The sequence below is a fragment of the Aulonocara sp. 'chitande type north' Nkhata Bay genome, linkage group LG12 (assembly GCF_057382095.1).
Source record: "Aulonocara sp. 'chitande type north' Nkhata Bay isolate Kocher_YH1m ecotype deep benthic linkage group LG12, A_spYH_male_GT1.1, whole genome shotgun sequence".
In the NCBI taxonomy this organism is placed as follows: domain Eukaryota; kingdom Metazoa; phylum Chordata; class Actinopteri; order Cichliformes; family Cichlidae; genus Aulonocara; species Aulonocara sp. 'chitande type north' Nkhata Bay.
In genome coordinates this window covers 39,456,192-39,473,713 of record NC_141355.1, presented here as the reverse complement: position 1 = coordinate 39,473,713, position 17,522 = coordinate 39,456,192, and the positions used below count along the sequence as shown (strand labels likewise).

The 17,522-nt window shown below is 40.5% G+C and overlaps 1 protein-coding gene across 1 annotated transcript; it reads left to right on the top strand.

The window, feature by feature from the left end:
- The first annotated feature begins 1,103 nt into the window (after positions 1–1,103).
- Positions 1,104–14,138, top strand: LOC147318109 (uncharacterized). Its single transcript, XM_086257757.1, has 6 exons — positions 1,104–1,137; positions 3,292–3,341; positions 4,570–4,617; positions 6,363–6,977; positions 10,767–11,927; positions 12,015–14,138. The coding sequence occupies exons 2-6, from the start codon at positions 3,323–3,325 to the stop codon at positions 13,574–13,576; spliced, it is 3,405 nt and encodes a 1,134-aa protein (XP_086113883.1). The 5' UTR covers positions 1,104–1,137; positions 3,292–3,322; the 3' UTR covers positions 13,577–14,138.
- Positions 14,139–17,522: the final 3,384 nt, after the last annotated feature.

Here is a 17,522-nt window from a genome sequence, read left to right as displayed (position 1 = left end):
CCATGCCACCCTGCATCACAGCCCCAGATACCACCACGCCCCCAGTTAGTCAGACCCGCCAGCACAGCCACTCAGATAGTTGAGAAGCTCAGAACATTGACCCAACACCACAGTTTGTAAATTGATCTTTGACTTGTCAAGATCCTTTAAGACGATTCAGCCTGCTGAGTGTTGGGGATGAAGGTGGAGGCTACATGTTTCTCTTTCTATGCTTCATTTCATAAATTCGCTTTGTTGTCAGTCGTATTTATGATTTTATGACAACTACATTTTCCTCCACGATTAATAAAGTTTCTCCGTGATGTTGTTTTTTATTAGGTTTGATGTAGTTGTGTTCTGTGGTAAACAGGAAGTTGTAGGTGCACATTACGGTAAGAAAGAAACCACTTCTATTATTTGGTGAAAAGTCAGCGGACTGTTCACCACATACGGTGTGTCATCTGTCAACAGGAGGAAGTGAGACGTATCCAGATGTGGGGGTGACAGAAGTACTGTAGCACTGTTTCTGCTTCAGCCTTGGTTGAGTCTGATATGATGCACTTTTATATATCAGTGATTTTGATTTGTTTGCTTTCAATAAATAACAAAAGGACAACTTTGATTTGCTGATGATCATTCAGAGATTTTCCATCACAAATGTCAGGCGGGTTCTTCAGAGGAGGCGGTGATCAGACTGCTGCTGCCCCTGAAACCCAGAGGATGGATGTGCTGTGAAAAGCATTTAATACATCGTGATTTGTGACGTTTGTCACACTTGGACAAATAAAATATCGGAAAGAGACGACGAGAGTCAAACCGAAGTACACTTTAAAAATAATGATTTGATTTCTTAAAGGAAAACACTCGCGCAATGCTGCCTGCTTTAATACGTACATGTACAAATATATTTTAAAATCAGGTCTCAAGTGTGGATCATTCTTGTTTGAAATAAGTTATTTTTATGATTAATGATTACAAACATATACAAACAAAAAAGATTTTTATTTTGGCGAAAGTACAGAAAACATGATCACCATCACTACCCCCCACCGCACGCACACCATGTGATCAGACACACAATCACACAGAAGAAGAAGCACTGCTGTGTCTCAGAGCGTGCAGAGGTGTTCAGCTGTGAAGTCGGATCGAGGCAAACAGGTAACACACACACACACACACACACACACACACACACACACACACACACACACACACACACACCTGCTGTTAAAAGGAATCAATCACTCAAACTATAACAGATCAGTCAGATTTTTATCTTCTTTATTCTCATAGAATCTAAGTTATTTGCCTTTTTTAGTGTTTCTGCTGCGACTCTTCCGCTTCCTCCTTTTTGGCTAAACTAAAACATTTTTGACATGAAATTTGTTTCGGTCATTTCTTCATTTTAATTAAATCAGGTTTTCCATCTCATTTGCATTTTTCCTGACTGGCTGAGAGATGTGGACAGACTCAAAAATAATATTTATGTTCAAAACTCTGACTTTGGGTAATTAATCATTGTAAATTTGTTACATAAGAACAATATAAAATGTTTAATCTGGTGAAATGTAGTTGATTGATATACATTCAGTATATACCAGGATTATTGTCCTTAGTAATATAATTTTATTAAATCAATAAACCTTTGATTTTACATATTTCAGCTGCATTTTACTCAGAATTATTGCTTCATGTTTGTGAGGGATACTAATCCGTTTTTGAGTGTACAGATGTTTTTGCAGCTGTCCTTATTGGTTCACTCTGCTGCTTAGATAAACAGCTCTGCTTGCAAATGTTTATTAAACCTGAAACTGTCCTTTAACATTTTGTGTATTTTATGGAATGACTGACTTAATGAGTGGCAACATGAAAACAAACTAAGAAGTGCACTTTTGAAGTGGATGAAGAATCTCTTTCCTATGAAAAGATCCTTAAATTGACATGTTACATGTTACATGTTACATGTTACATGTACGCTGGTACTGTAATCTGTGACATTAACAAGGGTCTTAGTTTGAGTCCAGAAGAGTGTTTCAGTGAGCTAAAATAATGCTGTCCACTTTTTATTTTTAAGAAAACGCCAATATTGTTTAGTATTAACATGTTTTTAACAAGTGTTTGAGTCAGTCGACTTTTCATTTTTAGCTCATAAAATCAATTTTCGTGATAATTCTGAGGCTGAGTCCTCTCTAAATGGTGTTACTAACCTTCTGAATCCACTTAAAACACAAACATTTATCTTTTAAACCTCGTTTGTCCAAAAACAGATCGTCCACGTCAGAGTTACTTTGCTCTTGCTGTCTTGCTGCACTTCCACATCTCTCTTCACTTTCAGTGATTTCTGATATGTAGTTTTTCCACCTCTAAAGTTTTGGACCAGGTCGTTTTAGTTCATCGTTTTAACAAACTGTGAAACTACTCACATCAAATTTCTTGTTCATGTTCACACAAAGAAAAGCAGAAGAAAAGTTCAGATACTCAAGAATGAAACAAATGACAGGAAACGTATAACACACAACGACTGCTTAGAAGCTTGGCATGAATGTTTTCAGTGCTTGTGAAGAAAAACTTTAGTTTGCTAACTCAATCAATATTTTATTTCTATAGCACATTTAAAAAGGACAGTGTGCATCAAAGTGCTTCACACAAGGTAGCAAAACAGAAACAACAAAAGCAACAAAAACAGTTAAAAACAATTAAAACCAGTTACAGTTACAGTTACAGAGCACAACTGCAGACCGGGAGGAAGTCCAAACTCATTTGCTTCAAATGGAACAGGTGAGTTTTTAAGCGTGATTTAAACGATTGACTGGAATCTGACATGCGGACATCGGACATGCCAGTGTAGCTTGGCTAGAACAGTAGTGATGTCATCATGCCCTCTGGTGCCAGTTAAGAGGCGTTTTGAACTAAACGCTGGAGGAGAGAGAATTGGAGGTCCATGAACAGAGAATTGCAATAGTCTAGTCTCGAAGTAATGAAGGCATGGATGAGCTTTTCAAGGTCTTGATGTGGACTGTAAGGCTTTGCTTGGAGATTTGACGTAGCTGCTGTCTGTCTGCATCATTCTGAACAACAGACCAAAGAAACACATCAAAGTTACAAAATAATAATTCAATAGTTGATGCACAACAGCTTACTGTGTTTCTGGCATCTGAGCTGTGCAGACCATTGTTTTTCTGGAGTTCTGGGGACACAGTGTAAAGTATTTAGTATTCACTGCTCATCCAAAGACTTACTGTATGATACTGCATGTGTCTGTATAAGCAAGTTTAGCACAAGAGAGCTTAAAATCATCTTTTCCTCTCTCAGGTCAGTCAGTCGGTGGACTTTCAGCAGTGACATGATGGCAGCAGCACCTGGTGAGTCCAGACAGACTGCAGGTGAGACCTGCAGCCTGCTGAGATCAGATTCATTCTTTATACTGACAGGAGTGTGAAAATTGGTTGGCACTGTTGGCCTTTGGTAACTTACTGTGATTCTGACCATGCAACACACCTGTTCACCTGTTGGAAGAAAAAAAAACCCCACATCATGATAATAATAATAATTCTCTGTTTTGTAAACAGAAAAAGAAATATGATGAGTTTTTTTTCCACTTTTTGTTGAATTAGTTTTCTCTTAAAAACAAACATAAAAACATTTATGTTCAGCACATAAATCAGCTCCAAATGAAACTTGAGACTCTGCACACTAAACCACCAGCTTCAACCAGAGAGAAGAGACTCGTCACTGAACTTTTCCAGGACGGAGGTTGCAGGAGTGATTCACACATTTACACTCAGCATTATAATTTGCTGCTTTAAATTTCTGAATAACCTGAAGCTGGTACAGGCAGAGCTTTATCCTCTCTGAAGCAGCCGCTGAGTCGAGCTGTGATGCTGAGTTAGAGTGCAGCCCTTTGATGAACCTTCGTTGGCTTTGCATGAACGCCTGCTCAAGGAGGCGTTTCAAGAAACTTGCTATGGATTGCACAAGTTGTGTTATGTGTTACACTAATGCACTGATGTGACGTCCATAAAGTTTCTCAAACTCACATTGAATTGCAGTCAGGGACTGAAAAACCCTGACGATCACTTGTAAGGCGAGTGATCGTCTTACAAGAACTGTAAAGTCTGAGCTTTCACTGATGCCCAAGCAACGAAAGAAGGAAATGAACGGGGACTTTTGGGATGCACAGTATATGATTATGTACACACACACACACACACACACACACACACACACACACACACACACACACACACACACAGAGTGTTTATTTACTTATCTTCGCTGAACATAAATGATTTTAGGAGGAAATAACATTTAATGAGCTAATTGAATTATGATGATTGATGATTTAATTTTGATCATTTTCATTTTGTACTGATGTAAGCTGTGAGCTCTGACAGCTTGGATTAAATATTGATCTGTATGTGTTGAAAGTGTCTGTGTAAAGGTGATGCCAGAGCAGTTAACAAACTAAACTTACTTTTGCTAAACTGAAATTTTTTAAAAAACTTTATTCCCGTAGCATTTGTAGATTCTCGTGTTTTCAGCCTGAAATTGTAAATTGGAGCACTGATTCATGTTTCTGTATTTTTGCAGATGATGATTTTAACAAACCAGAACACAGCAGCTCAGAGTCTGAGGACTGTAAGTCAAACTAACAACATTTCATATCATGAATAAAATAAGAGAAGCTGGTGGATTAGAGGAATGAAATGTTCTGCCAGGAGCTTTCTTATTTAAAGAGAGAACGAAGCATCTATTAAATCCTGCAGCCTGATTTCCTGCTTATTTGTGAGTCCAGTAGTTACAGGTCAAAATCTTGAATGCATTGAATGGGAAATTAAATTGATTAAATATGTATAAGTATATTTCTGTTTTGTTCATACTGTTAATATTTTTGAAGAAATTGAGTAAAAATGCTCAGTGACCGTGGAAATCACCAGCTGGTAGTGAAGCCATACACGTGTCCTTGTGCAGTTGAAATAATCCACAAAAGTTGCTTTGTAGCTGAAAACAAACGCACAAATATTAATTTCCACAAACTTGAACTCACATGAATGTTGCTGTACGCTGCACGACAAAATTATTTAAACTGTTTGACTCCAGAGCTAGCCACAGTCAGTGTTGGGAAGGTTACTTTTAAAACGTATTCCACTACAGATTACAGATTACAGATTACATGTCCCAAAATGTATTTCCTAACGTATTCTGAATACTTTGGATTACTTTGTAAAAAGCATGATAGTGAATGAACTATTGCTGTGTGATTCATTACTATTACTGAAGGTTACTCTCCACACCAACACCAGCTACATGTTTAAATCTTGATATAAATGAGTAACAGCAGGTGGACATTAGGTAAGGCTGCACTTTTTGCAGTGATCTCGTATAGAAAACTATTCCTCGCGTATATAAAACAGGTCCGCGGCTCCGAACCGTAGCAAAGGGACCTCTGGCTAATACGTCGGGTTCGTGTCGGGCTCGTAGCTGAAAACTAGCTTTACTTTGTTGTCTGGGTCACTTTGCTAGCGAGAGACAGAGAGAGGCGTTGAAAGACTCCAACGGAGCTTATTGTTTCAGAGGAAACAGGAACACAGCGTACAGTCGAGTCTTCATAGCTTACTCACAGCTGGGCTCGTCAGGCTGCAGTGGTTGTTATTATATTTACATGCTTCCAGCTCCCGTTTCTGCTCCGTGACAAGTTGTACTTTTCCTTTTTCTCCCTCCCTCGCACTCACCAAAAATATTACCAAATATAGAGAGGACAGAGCCTTATGACACAGGAAAATCCCGCAGTGTAATCCATTTATTTCAACAAAGTAACTGTATTCTGAATACCACCTTTTTAAACGGTAACTGTAACGGAATACAGTTACTCATATTTTGTATTTTAAATACGTAACGGTGGTACATGTATTCCGTTACTCCCCAACACTGGTTACAGCCTCCACAGTGCAGAGGTGCGACTGCCCAGCATGGGCGTTATTACAGCGGATTAAAGCAACAGCAACTAAAAAAGTAGAAAAACACTAAATAACCATGAAAATGATGCTAAAATGTGATTTTAAAGTAAAATGAATTTCCTCATTTATTTAAGTGTTTCCTTATCTATAACCATTGGAATCTAAATTATTACCAATATGTACATCTTACAACATGGATAAAATATTAGACATTAACAGGCTAACTTTCGTCTCCTACATGTTTAAACTGTTTTAGACTGAAGAGCATAATCGTTTCATTTCTTTTACAAAAGGAGAAGAAAATGTGGTTAAAACATCACAGAATGAGGCATGAATATTATAGTTTCTACAAAAAAATCAATGAATAATTTAAAAACGTGTGTTTAAAATAAACTCAGTGTTTCAGAAACTGAACTTATTTTTCAGTGTCTGAGCTGAGGGTCGTTCTGCTGGGGAACAGCTGGTCTAAGAGGAGCTCAGTGGGGAACTTCATACTGGGAGTGACTGTGTTCAGCTCTGAGGATAAAGCAGACCTCTGTCTGAGAGTCAAAAGGGAGCTGAAGGGGAAAGAAATCGATCTCATCAACACTCCAGATCTGCTGTCTCCTAAAATCTCCCCAGAAGATCTGACGAAACAAGTTGAGGACTGTGTGAGACTCTCTGCTCCTGGACCTCATGTGTTTCTGCTGGTCCTCCAGCCTGCAGACTTCACTGAGGATCACAGACAGAGGCTACAAATGGTCCTTGAACTCTTTGGTGATCCATCATTTGATCGTTCACTGGCTCTGATAATGCCCAAAGACAAGAGTTCAAGTTCCATTGAAAAGTATCAGCAGCATCCACAGTTAGGAGAGATTATCAAGAAATGTAGAGAAAAATTGTTGTGGCAGAAGAACCTGGAACAAGAGCAGCTGTTAGCAGCCATAGATACAGTGGTGAAGAAGAGCATGAGGGAGGAAGTTTCCAGTGAGGAAACATCGGTTTCACCCAGTCAAGATGAGGAAGAAAAAGTCCCTGCCAACGTGGATCCTATTAGGGGCGGTGAGTCTAAAACTGTGTTTTCTGTACAGTATAATGTGATGGTCAGGTTTAAGTTCAGGGTTTTCAACAGTGTTTTACAAATCCAGCAATTTGTAAAACTGTCTGGAAACTCCTGACAACTGCTGGCTCACTACCTTTCTGAAAGAAATCCTGGAGATGACTTTTTTTTTAAATGATCCAACTCTTAAATATAATCCCGTCCACATGTAAACGCTAAAAATGAAATGTTGGCCAATCGGAAGTATAGAAGCCTGGGAGGGAAAGAGTAAACAGGCCTTTGTATCCTGACAAAACCTTCAGTACTTCTGAAATGTTATTGTTTTTCTGAAAGGCAGCTAATTTTGTGTTACATTGCAAGTGCCATTTTCAAGTGCTTTCATTATTTCAAATGTTAATAACTAAAGACAGTATTTTGGCTGTTGTGTAGACTCACACGTTGGGAATGAACCACATGCATAGAGCATACAGAAATGTAACTGAAAAAATATTACATTTATTCAAAACGGACGTCAGGATTTGGGTTGTGACAACGTCTGTGTTGAATGTAGAAACCACGTCCGAAGTTCACTCTGACGCCTCTGTCTTTCTTAACGGAGGGACAGTAGCTGTGTGTGTGTATGTAAGCCTGTGAAAACTGCAGATAGTAAGATTAACAGCAGATAGACAGTATTTTGTCTTTATCTGCCATTGTTGAAATTCATCTCATGTAAACAATAACGTGGCGCACAGCGTGACGTCAAAAACGGCGCACACCTTTGATGTTGCGTGAGTAAATTGAAAATCTCCACCCTGGCAGGAGTTTTTTAAAATCTCAGCTGTCAGTGACCCAGAATGCTGTTAATGTGTAGATGAAAGGCCCAAATGCATAGAAAATACCGTATTTTCAAAAATACCCGTGTACGTGTGGACGTAGCCTAAGGTACTGTTGGTAAGAAAGGTGTTTAGCTTGATAACAGTTCTAGGAAACTATTTTAGAAAGTCATGGATTATGGAGAGGTGAGATCATCTGCGTCTAGCTGTGAACTTTCCAACTTCAGTTCAGGTTTGAACGATTCCAATTTGAAAGAAGGCGGAGCTCCTCTTCCAACTGTGAATTATAGAATTCAACTTTATTGTCATTGCACATGCACAGGTACAGGGCAACGAAATGCAGTTTGCATCCATCCAGAAGTGCTTTAGTGATATAGATATATTACAATATATATTAGCAATAATATAGATATGTAAGTATACTACAGAAATGGGTCTATTATGGTATGTTATAATGTACACGGTATGAAGTATGTTGTGAATATTCTATAACTAAGTATGTACAGGCTGTAGTGAGTACAAGCTATGTACAGGCTATGAACAGGATATAAATATGAAAAACTATACAGAATATGAAATAAATAACTTTACAGGACCATGGCCTTTGATTTAGAGGTGCTGATTCTCATTCTCGCCACGTCACACTTGGCTGTGAACTGTTGCAATGCGAGCTGGAGGACACCACCTGATGAGCCAAACTGATGAGAAACACATAATCTGAAAAAATAAGCAGAGACGAATTTGTGCCTTCCACCACTGGACTGCACCTAGAAATTCTGTCCATAAAAATAATGAACTGGATTGGTGACAAAGGGTAGTCCTGCTGGAGTCCAACACCCACCAGGAGTCTGACTTGTTGCCAGCAGTGTGGACCCAGCTCTAGCAATGGTTGTAGAAGAATCAAATGGCTTGCTGCAACAGGCAAAACACTCCATACCCCTGAAGAACTTCTCACAGAATGCTCTGAGGGACACGGTCAAAGGCGTTCTCCAAGTCCACTAAACGCATGTAGAGGAGTAGGGCAAACTTCCATGCACCCTCAGATATCTCTGCGAGGTTAAGAGCTGGTCCAGTGTTCCGTGATTGGGACTACAACCACATTGTTCCTTCTGTATCCGAGTTTTGACTAAAGCATGGACCTTCCTTTCCATCATCCTGGAATAGACTTTCCTGGAGAGGTTGAGGAATGTGATCTCCATATACAGTGGCTTGCAAAAGTATTCGACCCCCTTGAACTTTCCCACATTTTGTCACATTACAGCCACAAACATGAATCAATTTTATTGGAATTCCACGTTGCATTTCTGATCAGCGCTCTCCTTGTTCGGCCTGTGAGTTTATGTGGACGTCCTTGTCTTGGTAGGTTTACAGTTGTGCCATACTCCTTCCATTTCTGAATGATGGCTTGAACAGTGCTCTGTGGGATGTTCAAGGCTTGGGAAACCTTTGTGTAGCCTAAGCCTGCTTTAAATTTCTCAATAACTTTATCCCTGACCTGTCTGCTGTGTTCTTTGGACTTCATGGTGTTGTTGCTCCCAATATTCTCTTAGACAACCTCTGAGGCCGTCACAGAGCAGCTGTATTTGTACTGACATTAGATTACACACAGGTGCACTCTGTTTAGTCATTAGCACTCATCAGGCAACGTCTATGTGCAACTGACTGCACTCAGACCAAAGGGGCTGAATAATTACGCACACCCCACTTTGCAGTTATTTATTTGTAACAAATGTTTGGAATCATGTCTGATTTTCGTTCCACTTCTCACGTGTGCACCACTTTGTGTTGGTCTTTCACCTGGAATTCCAATAAAACTGATTCATGTTTGTGGCTGTAATGTGACCAAATGTGGAAAAGTTCAAGGGGGTCGAATACTTTTGCAAGCCACTGTAGTTGGAGCACCCCCTTATGTCCACCTTGTTGAGGATAAGAACCCCCACCCTGGCTTACCAATCTAAAGGCTCTCAATGAGATCCTGTAGAGGTGTGTGAACCAAGACAGCCCTACAACATCCAGAGCCTTCAGGAACTCAGGGGAAACCTCATCCACCCCAGGAGCTCTACCACCAACGAGTTGTATAACTGCCTCTGTGTCCTCACCTACGGTGAGGGATGACTTTGTCCCTGTTGTCCCCAGACTCTGGTTTCTGGAGGCAGCAGCCTAAGCAGAGAACCTCACACCTTGCTCTTTCTCGACAACTCCTCTAGCTTATCCGGTGGAATACCAAAGCATTCCCAGGCCTCATGCACTAGCTCAGGCTCCTTCCCCACCAGAGAGGTGAGAGTCCATGTCCAAGACACCAGTCTCTGTAGCAGGGATCAGTCTGCCAGTGTCTCCGTTCTTAGTACACACATTGCACCCGACCTCTATGGCGTCTTAAGGTGGGTTGCCTAAAGGAGGATGGGCCTATGTTCCTTCTTCAGGTTGCACCCGGCCAGGCCCCATGGGCTAAGGCAAGTCACCAGATGCTCTCCCTCGGGTCACCTCCCATGTCCTAGCTCCAAAATGGTGCCCAGGTAACCGGATGCCTGACAGGGTAAACTGTTCCCTTGGTCTGGTAAGGGTCTTATAAGGGTCTTCTAAATGGCTTAGTGTCTGGTCCCTCACTCAGGGGCAACTTGTAATGGGACACACAACCAGGTCGCAAAAGCCCCCCAACAGCATAGCACCTGGGATCCCTGAAACACACAAGCCCCTCCACCACGATAAGGCAGCGATTCACAGAGGGGCAGATAATATTAAAAGGTGATACTGGTTGTGCGCTGTGAATAGAGAGTGCATCTGCAGTTTTCTTGTTATCGTGAGCAATCATCAGCTAACTGTTTTAGGAAAAATAAGTAAATGGTGGTGGTATTTAACCAATCAGGTGATCTTATTAATGTTTCAAACCCTGTAACAGAATGTAGTAAAACTGTGGTGACAAAAGTCTGTGTGTCACAATTTTAAAGGTAATTTACAAGTTTTATCTTTGTTTTTCAGCACATGAACTCAGGATAATGCTTTTTGGAAAAAGTGAGAACAAAAAATCATCCCTCGAAAAGATCATCATTAGAAAGAAAGAGTTTAATATGCCTAAAGTCCTTGGAGGAAAGCAATGTCGCGCTGCCTCTGGAGAGTGGAAAGGGAAACCGCTAACAGTAGTCAAAACCCCCGACATCTTCAGTCTGTCTGTGAAAACTCTGTTCGAAGTGATGAAGAGCTGTGTGAGTCTCTGTCCTCCTGGACCAAATGTTCTGCTGCTGTTAGTGAAACCTTCTGATTTCACTGAAGAGGACAGAAAAACTCTGAATTTGGTCCTGAGCTTGTTTGGTCAAGATGCCCTTAAACACTCAATGGTCATTATAACACAGAAAGAGGAGAAAGGCAACAACTCAGTGGAAAAACTCATTGAAGACTGCAACCAAAGGCAGAACTGGTTTGAAAAAAATTGTTCTGCTACAGATTATTCAGAGTTGATGGAAGAAATGAATGAGATAGTGAGTGAAAACTGGGGAAAATATCTAATGCTAAAAGAAGAGGCTAAACCCAATCTGAAGTCCAGTCTGAACCTGGTTCTGTGTGGGAGGAGAGGAGCAGGGAAGACGTCAGCAGCCAAGGCCATTTTAGGTCAGACTGAGCTTCATTCAGCCTCCAACTCATCAGAGTGTGTTAAACATCAGGGAGAGGTGTGTGGACGTTGGGTTTCCCTGGTGGAGCTGCCTGCCTTGTATGGAAAACCTCAGGAGGCAGTGATGGAGGAATCATTCAAGTGTATCTCCCTCTGTGATCCTGAGGGTGTCCATGCCTTCATCCTGGTCCTACCTGTGGCTCCCCTCACTGATGAAGACAAGAGAGAGTTAGAGACCATCCAGGATGCATTCGGCTCTCGAGTCAATGACTTCACCATGATTCTGTTCACTGTGGACTCAGATCCTACAGATCCAGCTGTTGGTAACTTTTTAAAGGAAAATAAGAACATCCAGAAGCTCCTCCAGAGCTGTGGAGGAAGATCAGTTGTTCTCAACATCAAGAACAAACAGCAGATCCCAGAGATGTTTGAGATTGTGGACAAAATTAGTCAGCCTACAGGACAACTGTGCTGTTATACAACTGCAACATTTTTACACGCACAAATGGAGAAAGTCTTAAAACTTGTCACTGGTAAGTAGTTTAGATTTTCTATTTCCAATGACCCAGAGTTTTAATCCAGTATACAAGTGTTAACTTGTTCTTGTTTTCATGTTTTAGGTGATGAAGGTGGAGAACAGGACTCAGACTGTCTCAGGATTGTGCTGATTGGGAAGACCGGCTGTGGAAAGAGCTCTACAGGAAACACCATTTTAGGAAGAGACGAGTTTGAAGCTGAATCAAGTCAAATGTCGGTCACAACATATTGTACGAAGGCAGAGGGTGAGGTGGACGGTCGTCCTGTTGTTGTGGTCGACACTCCTGGTCTGTTTGACACAAGTTTGTCCAATGAAGAAATTCAAGAGGAGCTGGTGAAATGTGTCAGTCTCCTGGCTCCAGGACCGCATGTCTTCCTGCTGGTGGTAGAGATCGGCAGATTCACAGCAGAAGAGAAGGAGACACTGAAACTCATCAAGAAATTTTTTGGGAAGAATTCTGAAAAGTTCACCATCGTTCTTTTAACCAGAGGTGATGAACTGGAGCGTCAGGGAGAGTCTGTTGATGATTACATCAAGAAGAAATGTCACAGTTCCTTTAAGAAGCTGATCTCTGACTGTGGAGGAAGATACCATGTGTTCAATAACTCTGACAAACAAAACCGCACACAAGTCAGTGATCTGATAGCAAAGATTGACACCATGGTGAAGAACAATGGAGGAAGCTTCTACACCAATGAGATGCTGCAAGAGGCTGAAACTGCGATAAGGAAGGAGATGCTGAGGATTTTAAAGAAGAAGGAAGAAGAGATTCAGGAACAAAAGGCAGAATTTGAAAGAAAACATAAGGAAGAAATGGAGGCTATGAAGAAAAGAATGGATGAAGAAAGAGAAAAGGAGAGAATACAGAGAGGAAAAGAACTCGAAAAAATGAGAAATAAAATTAGAGAAGAAGAAGAGAAGAGAAAGCAGGAACAGGAAATCAGGGAAAAGGAGAAAAGGGAAAAGGAAGCTGAAGAAGAAAGACGCAGACAAGAATTTGAAACAGAACTTGAAAAGCTGGACAAACAAATTCAGTCAGAAAAAGAGGCAAAAGAAAATGTGGACAGAAAACTGGAAGAAGCCAGAGAAGAGATGAGAAGAAAACAAGAGGAGTGGGAGAAAGAACAGAAAGAATGGTGGGACAAACAACGACAAGACGAAGACAAAAGACGAGAGGAAGAGAAAGAAAAAATGGAAAAACTACAGGACGATTATAACGAAAAGCTGGAATGTGAAAAAACCAATAAAGAAGAGGATCAAAGAAGAAGAGAAGAGGAAATAAAAGAACTGGAGGAAATTCATAAGAAAACTCTGGATGATCTAAAGAAGAAACATGAACAGGAAGCCAGAAAGAAAGCTGAAGAGTTCAACCAAGCCCAGAAGAAACACGTGGATGATTTAGCAGCTCAGAAGGAAGAACATAAGAAGGAAATTTACGACTTAGTGAGACGTGTGACCAAAAAGACTGACTATTCGAATAGGATCAAGAATTTAATGCAAAAACATGAAAAAGAAATGAGATCTGTGACAAATGAAGAGGGGATCGAAAACCTCCAGGAAGAACATGAAGAACAACTAAATAAGTTAATGCAAGAAATTTTGAATGAAGAGATCAAGGACGCGTCGACCTGCAGCATTTTATAAAGAGAAATCCACTTTTACAGCTGTTCTTTAACTGTTAGAGGACAGAAACAAACAACATGTGCAGACTTGTTGTTCTGCATGTTTTACACGTGATTGTTCATCACGACCACAGAAGAAGCTGCTGATTGGATATCATCTCAAATAGTTCAGTTCAGTTTTATTTATATATATATAGCACCAAATCACAACAACAGTCGCCTCAAGGGGCTTTATATGGTAACGAAAAGACGCTACAACAATACAGAGAAACCCTACAATCAGATGATCAAACACTTTGGTGACAGTGGGAAGGAAAAACTCCCTTTCACAGGAAGAAACTTCCAGCAGAACCAGGTTCAGGGAGGGGCGTGGCCATCCGCCCACTAACTCCACTCATAACCAATAATAATCATTTTGATTTACACGTTAATCTGCACTATGTAAGCAAAATTACTCATGTGGATGATTTTCTTTGGTTTGGTAAAAATCACCATTTGACCAAAATGTTTTTTTTCTTTTTTAATATTAGATTGTTGTTAAAAGGAATCTTGATGTTCTTTCATATATTGTTCTGTTGTCAATATTTGTGGTTTGATTATGATTGTTTTTTGTTTTTGTTTATTTTGCATAAATGTGTCATTAATAATAAACACAAGATGAATAAATAAACAAGTGAAAGAAAACTTAATGATTATTTTTCTTTCACTTATGATGAATAAATAATTTTTTTAATTTTGTTATAATTTAACCTGTTCTCTCCAAATATCACAGCAGTTATTCATTATAAAAACATATCTGCATATCATTTACACCAGTTTTATGGCATAACTAAGATGTTATCCGTGTTTTCTTTAATTATTAATGTAAACAGTTTTTCTCTGTAATCAGCTCTGATCGTTGTTAAATGATGAAGTCAAACATCTTCATTCAGCTCTGAATTTATGTGTTTTTAAATTACTGAACTTGCAAAATTACATGAACTGCTCCACCTATGCTGACATATTTGATTTGCATAAGTTTTTGTCTATAAGGTAAAATGTGTATAACCTGTATTATGGTAATTAGTGATTGTAATGTGCACAACAAAGTCCTGCTAAAGAAACTGTTGCTAATAAAAACAAAGGTGGGTTTGTGTTTTTGGTGCCTTTTCATTCTCAGCATCGTTGCAGGTAAATGCAGGATCCCTGAGTGGTCAAAAAACATTTGGTTTTTTTCTTAATCTGATTTAAGTCTGGACTCAGACACTCAAAAACTTTTTTTAAGGAGAATTTGCTGGTTTTGGATCATCGTCCTGCTGCATTACCCAAGTGCTCTTTAGCTGCAGAGCAGGAAGTGATGGTCGAAGCTCCTTCAGGTTTTTCTGGTGGAGACATTCAGGAGCAGAATTCAGCAGCAGCCCAGCCCATCACACTACCATCACCATGTCTGACTGTTGTTGTGATCTTTTTATGAACTGCTGTTAGTTTGATCCAGATGTAACGAGAATCACAGTTCAGCTTTTGTCTCGTCAGCCCACAGAAAGTTTTCCCAGACGTCTCGGGGATCATCCAGATGTTTTTTGGCCAATGAGCAATGAAAGGAGACACAAGTCCTTTTAAAGACTGACAGCTGAGTGTGAGAGATGGACTCAAAAATATCCCATTGGTTACTTTCTTACCTATTTTTAATCAGCTTTAATTAATAAAAACATAAAAATGTTTTTGGATTTCGGCATCATTGCTCATGTACCAGTTAAATAGTAGTTAATTAACCTGCATCATATGCATCATCTAACACTGTGCATTTTCTTCACAAGCATCTATAGGATTATTCAAATGAGCACAAAAAACAATCTGAACTAAATGTTGATGCAGATTCAGTTCCTGCTGATGCTGCAGATTTTTAGTATGTCAGAGAATGCAATATAATCACAGCAGTTATATTCTCTCCTCGTCCACCGTCAGCCAGACACGCCTCTGCTTCACTCTGCCTCTGATGGACGTCTCTCACTGTGGGGACAAACATCTGTCTGAATGGGTCTGCTGCAAACTCAGAGCTGAGGCTTTACTGACTTCTTTCTCCAGTGAGCTTTTAATAACCTGAGTGGTGTGTGTCACATTCTCATCAGCAGCACAGTTTGTGTCTCATGTAGTGTTTTTGTTTCTGGGATTGTGACATTTAAGGAAAACCAGAATATTTCTGGATTCCAGCTCTTGGGTGGAGGTGTTGGTGCTTACAAGAAGCTCTGTGTGTGAATAAAGTGCAGGCTGACTGGGAGCTGGTTCAGAGCGTTGCCTCACCTCGTGCTTCATGCTGATTGGATGAAAAAAAACCCCACCCCATGCAGCAGGTAGGGAGGGAGAGCAGCACCTTCATGGATTTTATTTCAAACTGTTTGACTCATCCAATCTCCATGGCAACAATAAAATAATTCATGTTTCATGTTTTTTTTAACCAATAACTGAGCAGTCCCTCCTCTTTTACTCCTTTTTCAGCTGCTTTAAATCAATATTGAAAATGTTGAAGTTCAAATCCAATGTTAGTCCAATAACTGATCGACAGCCTCCATCAGTCTCTGGGTGGAGAATGATGGAGGCTGAGCAGCTGATTCTGTTCCCCCTGCTCTTCATCACATCCTGTCGCCATGATTTTTATCTGAACTTGGAGAAAAACCATGAAACATACTAATAATAACCTCATTTATAAAGCACTCTTTACAGGATAAGAACCACAAAGTGCTTCACAATAATATAAAACAGATATACATAAAACAACACAATCGAGCATACAGCACAGCTGGAGCTGCTGTTTATAAGAATAAATACAATAAATGCAACGTAAAGATGGAGGCAGAGTTATCCCATCTGCTGCCTTTCTGAACTGAAGTGTGGAGAGAAGCTTGGTTTCACTCTGTCATTTAGAAAATGCTGATCAGGACTTTTCAAACAGTTTTTATTAACTACAACAAATGAATCTTTTTAAAAACAGAACTAAATGAACACATTTCATATCTGATCCTATTTGGAGGTTTAAACAGCCTGGAAAATGACTCTTCGTGTGAGCGATGAGGATGTTTTATGGTGCTTTCTGTCGTTGCTCACACTTTGTAGAAATATCGTTTAGTTTGAGATGAATAAAAAACAAAAATGCAGGGTAAGGGTTATGCAAAGTAAAGATGATCTGACTGATCGCTCTGAATATGAATCCAACAAGGTTGATTTAATCATCTTTGTTTTACTGAATGGCTCAAATTTATTCTTCTGCATGAAACTTGTTAAACAGCCAGTTAATGATGTAATCAATAACTGGTATTGATTACATCTGAAGCCTAAAGGAACATGAAGATCAGACGTGTCCAGACAGCAGTGATAGAAATGAGAGTGCTGTTGTTGGAGAGCTCTTAGTTGTGGGTGTTTGGTCTTTAAAAGGACCGTTTGGTTTGTGGGGTGAAGATCCGGCTGGCGTGGAGCTGCTGTGGACGTGATGGAAGACTTTCACAGGTCTGTTTCCTCGACATCACTGACCTCCTGCAGACCGTCCACAGCCAGGCAGTGAGCGCACACGTGCTGGTCAAAGTGCAGAGCCAGCTCCCGAGCCAGCTCCTGGAAGTCCTGACCACGGCTCAGCGTCTCCAGTTTGTCCCTGCAGTCAGAGATGTCCATCGGAGCGAAGTAGAAGTGTGTCTGGCTGACGGTACATGAGGAGAGGACAGGAGGTGTCCTGGAGGTCAGAGTCTTGTTGTTGGGACTAGATGGAGTCTGGCTGCTGGATCTGTGCTCTGTGGTCCTGCTTCCATCCATCGTGGTCTGGGTGATGTTCTCAGTGTGAACTGTGGGACTCTGCCCTTTAGGCTGCTTTATATCGTGAGAGCTGCGTGCTGATTGGATGAGACAGAACAGGACCTACAGGTCCAGGTCTCCATTGTTCAAGTGAACCCCCCCCCCCCCCCCCCCCACCCCCACCCCCACCTCACCACAGGGCCCTGAAG

What these genes read in the sequence shown, in the direction of transcription:
- LOC147318109 (XM_086257757.1), top strand. An exon ending in CAGCTCAGAGTCTGAGGACT is followed by an intron (nt 4,618 to 6,362) that starts GTAAGTCAAACT and finishes CTTATTTTTCAG; the next exon opens with TGTCTGAGCTGAGGGTCGTT. An exon ending in CGTGGATCCTATTAGGGGCG is followed by an intron (nt 6,978 to 10,766) that starts GTGAGTCTAAAA and finishes TTTGTTTTTCAG; the next exon opens with CACATGAACTCAGGATAATG.